Source organism: Haliotis rufescens, unplaced genomic scaffold (genome assembly GCF_023055435.1).
Source record: "Haliotis rufescens isolate VD_foot unplaced genomic scaffold, xgHalRufe1.0.p SCAF_9, whole genome shotgun sequence".
Lineage (NCBI taxonomy): Eukaryota > Metazoa > Mollusca > Gastropoda > Lepetellida > Haliotidae > Haliotis > Haliotis rufescens.
In genome coordinates this window covers 11,750,488-11,766,136 of record NW_025964383.1, presented here as the reverse complement: position 1 = coordinate 11,766,136, position 15,649 = coordinate 11,750,488, and the positions used below count along the sequence as shown (strand labels likewise).

At 43.0% G+C, this 15,649-nt stretch overlaps 1 protein-coding gene across 1 annotated transcript; it reads left to right on the top strand.

Annotated features, from left to right (window-relative positions):
• The first annotated feature begins 3,077 nt into the window (after positions 1–3,077).
• LOC124118083 lies at positions 3,078–15,017 on the top strand. The gene is made up of 6 exons (XM_046480140.2): positions 3,078–3,600; positions 5,862–6,004; positions 6,767–7,056; positions 8,590–8,731; positions 12,039–12,199; positions 13,573–15,017. The coding sequence occupies exons 1-6, from the start codon at positions 3,091–3,093 to the stop codon at positions 13,815–13,817; spliced, it is 1,491 nt and encodes a 496-aa protein (XP_046336096.2). The 5' UTR covers positions 3,078–3,090; the 3' UTR covers positions 13,818–15,017.
• Positions 15,018–15,649: the final 632 nt, after the last annotated feature.

Sequence of the window (15,649 nt, the reverse complement as noted above, 5' to 3'; positions counted from 1 at the left end):
CGCGGGCGGGCGGGTAGCCTAGTGGTTAAAGCGTTCGCTCGTCACGCCGAAGACCCGGGTTTGATTGCCGACATGGGTACAACGTGTGAAGCCCATTTCTGGTGTCTCCCGCCGTGATATTGCTGGAATATTGCTAAAAGCGGCGCAAAACCATACTCACTCACTCACTGTTCCCTCGCGTAATATAGTGACCATAGTTTTGTTTGTTTGATATTGAATACCCCACTTCAGCATGACACGACGACGGCCTGAAAATAATCGAGGTTCGACAAGAGAACACTGATTGTTAATATTATGAGCAATTATCGATGACATCTGGTACGATGACATGACCAAGTCCTCTTTGCTGACAAATACATGGGTTCTAACCCTGAGGGGGGGTCGGGTAGCCTTGTGGTTAAAGCGTTCGCTCGTCACGCCGAAGACCCGGGTTCGGTTCCCGACATGGGTACAATGTGTGAAGCCGTGATATTGCTAAAGGCGGCGTAAAATAAAACTCACTCACTCTAACCCTGAATCCTGGGGCACATTGTTGGTCAGGACACACTTAAAGTGAACACAAATTAGTACTGCACATCATTGAGGCGGTGCATGTGTGGCTGTGATCCTGAAGGTATGGAAACAGGCTTGTCTGGTGTCGAGCTGTGCTCAGTTTCCGTACACTCTTCCAGCAGAAACTAGCACCGGGGAAACTCCATAGAAACCGAAATCCAGTTACTAATGGTTTTATCACGTCTCTTTTCTGAAATAATGCATTTGAAATGCCAAGTCAGTATTTAATAACGGAAGTTTTCCTATGCATCACTGACTACCATGGGAAATGGTAAATAAAGGAAACAGCAGAGAGTGAGTGAGTGGGTATGGTTTTACGCCGCTTTTAGCAATAATCCAGCAATATCACGGCGGGGTAGACCAGAAATGGGCTTCACACATTGTACCCATGTAAGGAATCGGACCCGGGTCTTCGGCGTGACGAGCGAACGCTTTAACCACTAGGCTCCCCGACCGCCCCCAAACAGCAAAGAACGATCATGCAGCAGGAGAGTTGATGCAGATAATTCGGTAATTGATACTGAACTACCCCAAGCTGTCTTTTGGTTTCTTCTCAAAATAGAATCACAGCGAATGTAAACTGAATTCATTTGTCTTTGGGTCATACTGTCACCATGTCCACTGATTGGATTCTGTACTGCCATGCCAAAGAACGTCCTAAGTCTAGATCTTCATTCTTTCAAATCCTGTTTCCGATTGAACATTTGAGCCAATTGTCAGTGGTCCAAGATGAATATAATATAGTAATACTATTTTCATCTAAATTGCTCCAAAAGACCATGTAAACATGACAACACGTGTGGCCAGTGCGTGTCGTGGGTCACCTAACGAATATCTCGCAATAGAAATGATGGCCGGGACAGTTGAAAAATCGCCCCGATTGTGTTTTTGAGACTCGCTACTCGTATAGAAGTACATTCCCTGAGGAAAGGTTTGTTTTTGGGTAAATAATTTCCATGATGTTCCTTAATTTTTGCACTCCAACGCAACGTACGGAGGCTTTTGAGAAATCAGCTTAGAAGAGAAAGAGTTGGATTTAAGGACGCTTTTAACATTATTCCAGTTATGTCAGGGCGTGTCAGCTTAATGTGGGAGGAAAGCCAGACGTCATGCAAGTCTTTGACGTTAACTTCCAACCGCAAGAAAGTCACTACAACATAACGCTAGGGATAATAAGATATTTCTCGGGAAGAAGCATATTATATGTCAAAGATATTCGTGCGAGTTGCGAGTTTAGGGTTTCGTATCAGTCCAAATATTTTATTTATGTAACAGCAGTCATTGGTCACTGCAAACATTCAGGTAAGTCTTTGTCTATTCTGGTATAATTCTGGTATGGTTTTAGCCCCTTAATGCCAAGCGCCAGACAGGGTAACAACAAGTACCATCTTTTAAAGTCGTTTGGTATGACGCGGCCGGGAATTGAACCCGGGCATTCCCCTCTCCGGGCGGACGCTCTACCACTAGACCACGGAGGCGGTCCAAAAGGCGCTCGGCATAAAGGGGATAAACAAGGCCTGGTCGGCTCGGAGTCTGTATACTGTGTCCGAGTAGGGTATTTATGTCAAATTGCGGCATTAGTCCGAACTAGTACAACCAGCCACAAACGTGCATGCACATCGCAATATAAGTGCAATCTTGGACGCAACGTTTCACCTCACCTCACCACTTATATTACATGTCTGTCAGTGGAGATCTTCTTACCCAAATCCCCACAGGAGCAAACAAAATACTAAAAATGTAAATATATAATCAGACCTAACCATATCGAATTGATGAACCTTGGTCACGAGAGTACGTGACGATTCATCCACGCCAACTCATAAGCGACCCGCGTCGAACGATGGTTAGGTTGGTTAAAAGATATTATTTTTCTCGTTAAATATTTCTATTTTTTTAGCGTAGACAAGGAGGATTTCAATTCATGTATTGATTTTTCTTTACAAATTTATGAAAAAAGTTGTTCCTAGATCTAATGTACCACGTGCCTACGTTTGGAAGAGGAGAGCCAGTTATCACGGCTTGGCAGTCCTATGAGAAATTTGCCAGCAATTTGAATCAGGTGTAAAACCACAAACGATTTTACAACTCTGCATACAAACAGAAACTAGGGGCGAACGGGTCAAGAAAAACAAGATATTTATTTTGAAAAACTTTATATAGGGTTTGGTCTGGATTTGTAATTCTACCTTACCATGAACGGACAATGACCTGACATCCCACCTCTCATGACACTTCTCCATCATAGAAAAAGTAGTTCAGTAAACCGAGCCCACATTCAGTGATAGGTTTAGGCCACTGGACAGGTGATAGTATTATCTAACGCAACACACGCCACATGTCGTACAAACTGTCAGCGCACTATCACTCTTTCATCAATAAGTTCGAACGGAGATCTTTCACTTGAATAGCACTGAATAGCAAACTGCACTCTTTCTTATATCGGACTAAGATCCAAGGGAGACAACCACTGAATGCAATAAATAAACCCCATATATACCGCACTCCAAACGCTTCCCTACATTTGCTGCGAAAACCATGGATCTGACACATATCGCTCTGTTGACGTGTGCATGCCTTTCAGTGAAGGGCGACATAACCAAAGACTTGCAATACCTAGCAGCCATCTTCCCTGGTTTCTATGACAACACTGTTCAGTACGAGAATGATATAAAGAATGACATACCCGAAAAAGACAGACATGTGCATCTCTCAATATCCGTGTCTAACGAGGAGATGCCTATTTTGGAGGGGAGAGTCAACTTCTACCTTGAGGAGTTCGTCAACGGGGACAGGAAGGATCTTGTGCGACAGAGAATTTACAGTTATGGTGTTGACGAGGAAGAAAGGATCCATCTGAAATTTTACACACTGAAGGACCAAAAACAGTTCGCCCACGCGTCGCCCAACTCTCCGTTATTCAAGAACCTGACATTGAAAGATGTGGTGTATGTTGAAGGCTGTGACGTGTACTGGGACCGTGTGACAGAAGACTTGTTTAGGTCACACATGTTCAACACGTGTTTGGTGGAGATTGATGGAGCTGAGGTTAGTTTAGAAGCCGATAAACACAGCTTAGTAATTCAGGGTAGTTGCGGACATCGTAGCTACGAGGGGCGTTCAATATGTTTTGCAACTTCAATTTAAGACTAAGTCGCAGAATATCTTTTGCACTTTTATTTTTCAGTATAAGCTCCATTCACTTCAATACACTTATTCCATTTGTCCTTCAAGATTTCATTTGCCTGAACAGGAAATAGTCACTGGGGGCTAAGTCTGGGCTGTAGACTGGGTTATTTAACTCTTCGAATCCACAATGACATATGACGGCCTGTGCAATTCTTGACTTGTGAACCGGTGCTTTGTCATGCAAAAGTGGAATACCACGTGTTAACATCCCACGCCTTTTCCTGGCGAATAGATTTTCGCAATTCTTTCATTATATTAGCATAATACTGTCCATTGATTGTAGTTTTTGGTGGCATGTAATCAATCAGTGATATGCCTCTTGCATCCCAAAATATGGTGGCCATTACCTTGCCAGCCGACAGTTGTGTGCGAAACTTCCTAGGAAGCGGAGAATGGGGGTGCTTCCATTGCATGGATACCAATTTAGTTTCTGGGTCCCAGTGGTGGATCCATGTTTCATCACCTGTCACTAGAAAAGAAAGAAATCCGGCTTCATCAGCAGTATAGAGATCCAGGAGGTCTCGACAACTTTCAGTTCTCTTATGGCGATCTTGAGCCCTGAGGTTTCTAGGTGCCCATCTATAGATACCTTAGACGTACCAAGATGCTCATAAATAATGGTTCCAACAGTTCCAACTGATATTTGGAATTCCCTAGAAAGTTCAGATACTTTCACTCGTCGGTCAGACAAAATTCTTCTTTCTATAGCAGCAATGGTTTCCGGTTGGGTGGCATCTGAAGGCCTGCCTGACCTTGGGTCATCGTGTATGGACTCCCTACCCCATTCGTGGCCAACTCGTGTTATTCCGGGACAAGCCGAATAGCGACTCGTGCCCCTCTCATGGCCATTTTTGCGACTAGGTTCCGTCTTAGCGCAAACGGGCATACCTAAAACAATTGTCAACTCGTTGCGTAATGGTTCACATATATTTCCCCATATAATATATATTTTGCTGATGCAATTTAAAGGACATCGGGACGTGCGGAATTATACAGTATGATTGAACACATTTAACTGTGTCGTGGGTATATTTTTAGATGCAAGACATATGTAAAATCAAAAATTATTTCTGAGGGATTATTTGACAAAGAACTCGAAATCATACGCGCATTCTGATTGGTTTGTCGTATTTTCGCACATAACATTCATCGAGAGGGGGACGAGTCTTCTTGCAGGTTACGGAAAGGGGCGAGTGGTGACGAATGTCCCTACCCCTTTTAAACTGTAGAGACCAACGGCAAACTGAGGAATAGTCAGGAGCATCCTTACCCATCACTTAACACATGCGATCATGGATTTCTTTTGCTTTGCATCCTTGGTAAGGAATTTTATTACAGCGCGTTGTTCCGGTTTGAGAGAATCCATGATTGTGACCACCCTTAGGTGAATGGAGCCATCACATCTAACTTATTGTTGTGTCTGGAACTTGTTATGACACGTGTCAACCTGATGTTATGACTAGTGTCACACCCGCCACAAGTTGACATTGTTTATGTAAACAGAAATGCACAAGTTGCAAAACTTATTGAACGCCGTATGCATTGCTCCGTTTTTACTTTTCGAAATCCAGGGTTCACAAATACATAACTACGATTCGCCCATTCATAAGGTTTTACATAAGTCCTAGACATGATGGGTGGACCAGTCGCCCGAGGCTCCACAATTAGCTGTGCAGAGTTGCGTCCACGGGGCATGCCAGAAACCTATGATTGTGGGTTCGAATCCAGGTTCTGCCGGAATATGTTTTTAGGTTTGTAAGCATCATGTCCTAGGGTTTCACCTAGGTGCTAAACGTCTAACAGCAGCATCTTGATGTGGTTTTCTGCTCACTCACTCACTCACGAAGCCCATGCTGATTTGTCCCATCACGTACTGTTCAAACTGACGTTAATCTAGACTCGAGCACTTAGTACTAAGTTATTCCGTATGCCGACAATGTATGTACTAGTTGGTTATTCTGTTGTGTTTCAAACCAGTGACTGTGATATAGATTTGTTGTTCCCGTTCTAGAAGCAGTATGAAGTTAATCAGGAAAATATTTTCTGAACTGATTTATCAACGAAGTTATGCACTAACAGCACAAGATAACATGAGTTTCCTCAATACTGAACATTTTCAGATTCTCATCACGGACACAAACGACGTGACGTCATCCTATTTGACGGTGAAGGAAACGTGGATCTCTGTTGCCAATGGGTCAATAGTAAGGTCCATCCCTGTGCCGTACAACCTGACAAAACAGATCGTAGGCACAGAGACAAAGTAAGTCTACGTTATTAGGCTTCAAATAATCTGCAATTTGAGCAAGTATATCCCGTTCAAATATGCCACCATGCACCGTGCTATGGAAGTCATTGGCACGTCGACCCGTGAAGATCCGGGGTAGAATAGGTCTTCAGCAACCGATGCTTGCCGAAAAGGGCGACTATGCTCGACCCGTGAAGATCCGGGGTAGAATAGGTCTTCAGCAACCGATGCTTGCCGAAAAAGGTGACTATGCTTGTCGTAAGAGGCGACCAACAGGATTGGGTGGTCAGGCTCGCTGACTTGGTTGAAACATGTAACCGGTCCCAATTGCGTGGATCGATGCTCATGATATTAATCACTGGATTGCCTGATCCAGACTCGATTATTTACAGACCACCGTCATATAGCTGGAATATTGCTTAGTGCGGCGTTAAATAACAAACCAACCAACAACCGACCAATATTGGTACAATATTCACGTTATTCACATAACCATCAATTTTGGCAAGTATATACCGTTCAAATTTGTCGCCATTCACCGTGCTGTGGTCGAGTACGAGACATTAGTACGTCACGCAAAGCTCAGCATAGTGTGTCAGGATTTACAGGCATATGGCGTTTCATGCAGGTCGGAACTTTTTGCATGTCTGAACGTCATGCAGGTCGTTCGTTCCGTCATTTATTCATTCAATTATTCATTCCTTCCTTCGTGTATTCCTTCAATCATTCATTCATTTCCTTATTCCTTCATTCATTCATTCGTCTGTTCGGGTAAAGGTTACCGCTAAAGACAATGCCTCGTCAGGGCCAAGACGTCTACCTTCGCTACAAGAACCAGACAAAGACCCAGCTGAGGACCTTCGATGACCTTCTCCAAGCCCTTGTGTCCGGTCAGGCAGTCCGGTACTACATCACCCCCACGGCGTGCAGGGTGACCGGTGCCACAGGGGCCAAAACTACCCAGATAGGAGGCTACATTGACACATTCGAGTACTTCAGCAGTCCGACGTTCGGTCCCAATTCGTACATAGGATTTGGCTCTCTGAGCTATCAAAGAGATGATTCTGGTAAGATATCTGTGGCAGTACTTTTCAAACAGTGAAGCAGTGGGTATATTCGTGAACGGGATGTCAATAACAATCGTTTTTGCCAGGATCCGCTGCTTGAGTGTTCGAATCCTACATTAGCCAGAACATGATCCTCTATTTATCATCCTGTTGAAAGCTGCGTTTGGGTTATGGGGGTCGATTTTCCACATTAATACAACGTGTGAAGGTCATTTGTGGCGTTCACCCATAGTGACCATGGCTAAAAGAGTTGTACACTGTCGAGTAGGTGTCCAGTAGTTCATGCTTTTCGGACGAACCTAATATGTCAGTAAGGCGATAATATCCTATCGTATACCGATGGCACATACCATTTATATAACTTAAATATAATGGTTTGCCTGGTCCAGAACAGGCTGCTGTGGTACAGATGGACTAGGGCTGACTGCGGCATAAAACAATGTGTCCTCACTCACCCGCTTTATGTAAGTAGAACAGGGGGAATAAATATGGATAAGGTCTTAATAAACGTGCCACGGCACTGACTACTACAGACCCATCTTCAGGTCTTTGAAAGGCATTTTGAAGTGATACACATAAGGAGGAGAATATATGGATGTCAACTTATTATGAGGAGCACAACGTTTCGGAGTATATGCTTACTCCTTCATCAGATGAAGGAGTAAGCATATTCTCCGAAACAGTGTGTTCCTCATAATAAAGTTGACAACTCCATCTTGTGTTTCAAGTCTAATAGTGTTATGAGATTTACGGTAAGTGGCCCCCAGCGCTCTTGTGCTTGTGAGTGGTGACTAAATTGGACAGGTTAGGCTCGGGACGTGGTTAAATGTGTGCAATCGTACCCCAGTTGTGTGACGTTGCTCGGATGCCTGCCACAGACTCGGTTTGTGTCCAGTATCTGTGATATAGCTTGAATAGTGCTGACTGGGCATAAATACTGTAAACATAACTTTACACATGGCAATAAACATGAAAATAAACATGGGATAAAAGAAAACTTTACACATAACAAAACATAACCTTAAACATAAACTTAAACATGACGTTCAACATGACATTAAGCATGACATTACACAGGACATAAAACAGAACATTAAACATAATACTAAACATGACACTAAACGTTGCATTAAACATGACTTTACGGAGGACATAATCATCACAACAAACATTAAACATTAAACATGACACTAAACATGACATTAAACATGACATTAGACATGACACTAAACATGACATTAAAAATGACGTTACAGAGGACATAAACATGACCTTAAACATGACACTAAACCTGACACTAAACATGACATTACACATGATATTAAGCATGACTTTACACTGTACATAAAACATAAAATCAAACATGACATTATACATGACTTTACACAGGACATATATCATAACATTAAACAGGACAATAATAGGCACATCCGGTTCAGATATCTACGCTGTATAGAAGACACGTCGCTACAGACATACAGCACTGCCGATGCTACGTAAATATTCGCTCACACCCTCGTTCTAATGTTCCAGGATCTCTGGCGGTCCGGCTCCGAGAAGGATCCATCTACAAAACAGGAGATGTCCATCTGACTGTCACTACTCTTTCACCAGATTACCAGGCGGTGATACACAAACAGTATTACGACTGTACCATCGGCCCCGACTCTTCCAGGTGAGAGTGAGTGAGTGAGTGAGTATGGTTTTACGCCGCTTTTAGCAATATTCCAGCAATATCACGGCGGGAATGGGCTTCACACATTGTACCCATGTCGGGAATCGAACCCGGGTCGAACGCTTTAACCACTAGGCTACCCGACCGCCCCTTCCAGGTGAGAGTTCAGGTCGACCCTGTGTTTGTTATGAATACACAATGCCATTTTTGTTGTTAGTTTGTTCCGCGTAAAACTACATAAACGGGATACACTTCTTACACATAATTTAACTGTACAGACGTAGATGATTTTAATACAATCCACGGATTTCTGCGTAAAAGATTACTGATTGATTTATGGCCTCATTTCGAAGTTTAATTAATTAAGTCCACTTGAATCTTTTGCATTGAATTAACTCTTGCGTTAATTTCAAGATATACAGTACATAAAATAATTATTTAAAAGAAGTTTAAGAACATCCGATTCATTCATATGACTATGGTTAATAAGTCGTGAGATAAAGCAGTAGAGCGATAAAGCGAGAAAGCGATTGAGGGATAGTGCGAAAGGGCGGGAAAGGAGGAACGCGATAGAGCGAGAAAGCAGGAAAAGAAGAAAGCGATAGAGCGAGAAAGCAAGAAAAGGTAGAAAGCGATAGAGCGAGAAAACGATATACCCCACAATGCCGTACATTAAAAATATTTTTGCTGATATTCAGTGATCCATTCCTATAAATCTCACCGCAATTTTGCCACTTATACCTAGACCCACAATGTGTGGTAGATAAATATGTTAGATATAGATACAGAATGCTATCTCTGTTAGTTTGTATAAGCACGTGTAGTAAATGAGCATAAATTAGCATACATTAACATAAAACATACACGACAACAGAATAGTCGCGTATCATATTTTCATTTTGTTCATAATACTACCCCTTTCTTTCTACAATCTTAAAACTGAAATTTTAAAGGATAAAATAAACTCGAACAAATAATGATTTACATATAGATCATACAATGACAAATAATTGTTGGTATTATGAACCATTGTTTGTATTGTTTGCATTGTTCAAAGAATTATTTTTCGGTCAACGGATTTGGAGGTGAAGCAAAATACGTGCTCGACCGATTTAGGTATGACAATTATATCGATAATGATGCATGAACATTATGCAGACAAAAGTTATACATGTACACAGTTATTACACTGTTACTGTCGTTAGCGTCTTTAAGTCAATCTGGATCAACACACCTGAGAAACTATCATACTGCATTTCGCCTCTGTACAAACTAAAGCATCTTTTTATATAATATATAGTCCAGTAGATATCTGTAACACGAACACACACACACACACACACACACACACACACACACACACACACACACACACACACACACACACACACACACACACACACACACACACACACACACACACACACACACACACACGCGCGCACACACACACACACACACACACACACACACAAAAAACACACACACACACAAAAAACACACACACACACACAAAACACACACACACACACACACATGATAGAATGATAGCTGATATAACATATGTTATAGATAATCATAGTAATGTTATCAACATTAACTGTGTGGCCACTCGAATTAGGATGTCTCTCCATGTGTGTAGTTTACCCAAGTACATGTGTCAACTGTGATAAGACCATTGTCACAGCGGTTGGGGCAGTGGGGTGACCTAGTGGTTAAAGCGTTCGCTCGTCACGCCGAAGACCCAGGTTCGATTCTCCACATGGGTACAATGTGTTAAGCCCATTACTGGTGTGATATTGCTGGAATATTGTTAAAAGCTACGTAAAAGCATACTCACTCACTCAAAGATGTGTTTATCAAATTACTATATGCAAGTACATATTCTTGTAGATTCGCACAGGACAAAAGATACACTATAAGATGATCATAAATCAAATGTCAAATGAAATATTTACGGACAACAGTATTACAAACTGTAACACCATATAATACTCAATACAAGTTAAAGAACGGACACATTTCTAAGATAACATTTTGCAATAATTCAACCATGACTAATTAACCATAGTCTTCTCAACTTCTTTTGAAAAATATATATTTAGATATTAACCTTTAAGCGTATTACCATGACCCGTCACGTGCTTCATGCGTGATGGTCACATAAAACTCCTAAATAGTAGTTCACAGTGTCTCTGTACGTGCACAGTGCCTCTGTACGTGTACAGTGTCTCTGTGCGTTCACAGTGCCTCTGTACGTTCACAGTGTCTCTGTGCGTTCACAGTGTCTCTGTACGTTCACAGTGCCTCTGTGCGTTCACAATGTCTCTGTACGTGCACGGTGTCTCTGTACGTTCACAGTGTCTCTGTACGTTCACAGTGCCTCTGTACGTTCACAGTGTCTCTGTGCGTTCACAGTGTCTCTGTGCGTTCACAATGCCTCTGTACGTTCACAGTGCCTCTGTACGTTCACAGTGTCTCTGTGCGTTCACTGTGTCTCTGTGCGTTCACAGTGTCTCTGTGCGTTCACAATGCCTCTGTACGTTCACAGTGCCTCTGTACGTTCACAGTGTCTCTGTGCGTTCACTGTGTCTCTGTGCGTTCACAGTGTCTCTGTGCGTTCACAGTGTCTCTGTGCGTTCACAATGCCTCTGTACGTTCACAGTGCCTCTGTACGTTCACAGTGTCTCTGTACGTTCACAGTGTCTCTGTACCTTCACAGTGTCTCTGTACGTTCACAGTGCCTCTGTACGTTCACAGTGCCTCTGTACGTTCACAGTGTCTCTGTACGTTCACAGTGTCTCTGTGCGTTCACAGTGTCTCTGTACGTTCACAGTGCCTCTGTACGTTCACAATGCCTCTGTGCGTTCACAGTGTCTCTGTACGTTCACAGTGTCTCTGTACGTTCACAGTGTCTCTGTACGTGCACAGTGTCTCTGTACTTGCACAGTGCCTCTGTACGTTCACAGTGTCTCTGTACGTTCACAGTGTCTCTGTACGTTCACAGTGTCTCTGTACGTTCACAGTGTCTCTGTACGTTCACAGTGTCTCTGTACGTGCACAGTGTCTCTGTACTTGCACAGTGCCTCTGTACGTTCACAGTGTCTCTGTACGTGCACAGTGTCTCTGTACGTGCACAGTGCCTCTGTACCTTCACAGTGTCTCTGTACGTGCACAGTGTCTCTGTACGTGCACAGTGTCTCTGTGCGTTCAGTGTCTCTGTACGTGCACAGTGTCTCTGTACGTTCAGTGTCTCTTTGCGTTCACGGTGTCTCTATACGTTCACAGTGTCTCTGTACGTTCACAGTGTCTCTGCGTCATTCTTTGCTGACGGGGCTTCTTTAACCCGACTCGCAACCTTCGGAGAGTTCGTGACAGCCCTACAGAGTGGGTCAAGGATCAGGGCAACAATAGATTATGGCCTCTGTTCACTGAAGAAAGACACCATCGGTGGAGCTGACATCGAGGGTATGTATACAAGAACCACACACCCTAGCACAGATGGTTTCGTAAGCATTCAGGAAGGCCCCAAAACCTTTTGTTAATTTGCAAATAGTACTTAGTATTCATGTCATTCCCAGTTGTGAAAGTCCCAGTTGAAATAGGAACGTATTTTCACATTTAAGATGCCACAGACGTGTTGGTTTGAAGAAACCGGTCCTTAGAACGCGCTTTTTTTGTCTGGAGCAACCAATCAAAAAGTGATCGAACATTTTGCCCAATAATTTATTCTCTTTGATTTGGTTGATAGCGCATTTTCGTGCCCTGGTTGCGTTCATCATTGGATGTGCTTCCAGTCAGCGGTTTGACTGGTCCAGGCTTGCTTATATAGCTTAAATATTGCTTGACTTTGACGTTAAACAACATTTACTCTGGACAATGAACAGATGAACATATTGTTTTGAATTAATGCTACCGCAACGAACAAAAAGTAATAAGCCGGAATATGAGAGTATGTTGAGCGTTCGAGCTTGCCACGCCACGGGGTTTCCTGACCACCAGGAAAGGACAAATCACCTCAAATGATCTATTTATGCTGATACCTTTATTCCACTCAGACGTACATGCGGGTCGCCATGTTCTAACTCCCGTCAGCCCCATTAATAACCGGCCTGTCATTCAGAAATGTTCGTGTTGTGCAATCGGAAAGTATCATGACGTTTCACCATCCTGACAGTTATAAATGGCTTCAGGTTCCCGTGGGTCCCTTCAGAGCGTATCTACGTAAGTCCAGAAGTGATTGGTCCGATAACGTAGCTACGTAGCTACCAACACCTACATAGACATTCATATACTATCGTGCACGCACGCACAGAAACTTACGAAATATCAGGTTTGATGCAGGCATGCTAATGCAGGCATACTAATGCAGGCATACTAAGCTTTAACTTTTTATGTTAGTTCATGCCCGAATACAGACTCGATCTCAAGACCCCAAAGCCCGCATTACTTTCTCAGTCATGACAGGGTTTTTTAAGTTGCTCGAGCTTTGTTGTTATTGTGATTCCTCACCAATCAGTGATAACCTATAGCCTTATCCCTTTACGGCGTTACTCTCTGTTTCCAACGTTTCCAAACGCCGTCATATAGCTGGAATATTGCTGAGCGCGGCGTTTAACAACAAACAAACAAACAAACAATCCAACGTTTCCAAATTTAGTAACACTTTACAGAAAAGCAAACACAGCATCGGAACTGGCGCCGCCAATTTTGACCGCCATTTTTTATGAAATTGCTAAGCCTGTTGGAATACATGCCTTATTAATGTAAAACGCATTCTACACAATTAACGTTAATTCACCCACTGTTCGGGCGATATTAATTCTAGTTGTCTCTGTCAGATTTCGAGGTTTCATCGGATGGTAACCATGTGCTGTGGTCCCAGCTGAAGACCATCAGTAACAGCCAGGGCGGAGGTTACGTCAACGACATCCTCACCAGTCGCTTCTTCTCCAACGGCAGCGTAGTTTTCACCGCATCAGAAGTCGTGGTCGACACGGATAAACCATTGTTTGTGAATGTGATAACCTGTGCTATGAACGGACCCCGCCTTGATGGTGGAGTGGAGCTCTACCAGGTGGACTGACCCAGAACTACTATCTTTACGTACCGATGTAACATTCATGAGTCAGGCATTGAGAATCTCACCCGTGCGTCTTTATCATATCAAATATATCGGCAAGCCTTGGAATTTCGCCAAGCGTTGCTACATATGTATACATTACTTCCGACAAAAATACGGAATCTGATGAAATGATAGTGAAAGTGGAATGATGATAAATGTCTCTTTATTGTTTTCGGGCGTGTAAATCACAATCTAATGAATCCATGACGTTGGGCGATACATGCACGACACCTGCGTGGCATATTGGTGCCATGTTGGCGGATGCTGGGTCTTTAGTGTACTCCGCCCGTGAGCATCCCACATATGCTCTATTGGAGATATGTCAGGGGACTTAGCGGAGGGCTCGTCCAATGTCTGATTGCCTTCTTGTAGCCAATCGGTGACTGGATCGGCATGATCTGGTCTGTTTTTGTCATCTTGCAGTTAAAGGTTTCTGCCGATGATTCTGGAACAACGGCAGGACGCAAAAGTTCATCAACACATCGCTGGCCTGTCAAATGTCCATTTATAATTACCAAATCATCGCCTGTAATGTGTGGTAGCGACCTACACTCTGAAACTACCGTCCCTACGCTGATAAATGTTCAAGAATTGTTCTTCTGGCATACCGCTCGCCGCTACGTCGCCAACAACGTTTTCTGCCATATGTGAATCAAGGGCAAAATCCTGATTCGTCTGTAAACATGGCGGACCCTTGTGTTGCCTAGCCTACCTCAATGTTTGCCCGCTATAGTAAGCTGTTAGGGTCACACGCTTCACACGACGCCTTGCTGCATAGGGCAATTTTTTAACGGTAGATGTTGAAATACGCCCGCCTGTTTTGTATGGAAATCCATGGCGTGGTGCATTTAATGTAATGGGACGATCTTGTCTAGGTGTCGTTTTTTAGACCTACCACACCCAGGTCTCATTGCAACGCCATCTGTTAGATCCACATTGGCTTCTGTGTGCACGTGCACCACATACTGTTTATGCATGATGAGAAATACCATTGCGATTGTAGATGTTGCATTCAGATGCAACGCCAAGGTAAATGTACACCTCAACGACAGCTACATTCAAATCATTAGTTCCCTTATCTTTGTCGGTAGTATATATTTGATGCACAACAACACGAGTGTGAGATTCTATTTATCATATATAAAAAATCTTTCTTCCAAAGTTTTCAGTTTTTCAATAGAATTAACCAGTGGGTTGAATGTAAAAAGTACAAGTAACCAGCCTTCGTGGCAGGCTGCACCTTTTGTTTGTAATGTCATGGTGACCGATGATGGCAACCAGGTCCGCTATGCATTTCTTGATTTCATCTATGCAATGTAAGTTGTGTAAGCCAGTTTGGATGATCAAGTGTTTACATAACCAAGCCCCCAACAGAACCAATATGTTAATGCAACATATACTGAACCGCAAAAAGAAACGTCACCCCAAGTGACATTGCATGAAAAGTTGTCATTTAAATCTGGGTAATTTTTGGCAAAGTTTCTAAGATTTAACATTACCTTGTCCGGAAAAGGGAAATTTGATGATAAAAAACAAAGCAGATGACAATAAAACCGATCGCCCAAACGTATCACGGCAACGGCCATGGTAACCCGTTGCACTTGAGTTCCGTGCAAATTGAAATGCACATGCGTTCCCCCATTTCTTGCCCTATACAAATCCACCCAGATTGGATAATATTCATTCGTTATTGAATTGCTACCACAAGCCAAGATTGACAAGAAATCAGCGACACCAAGCCCTTGGACGATTGCAAGCTGGACAAACCGCCCGGCAAGTAGCCAATGCATTTC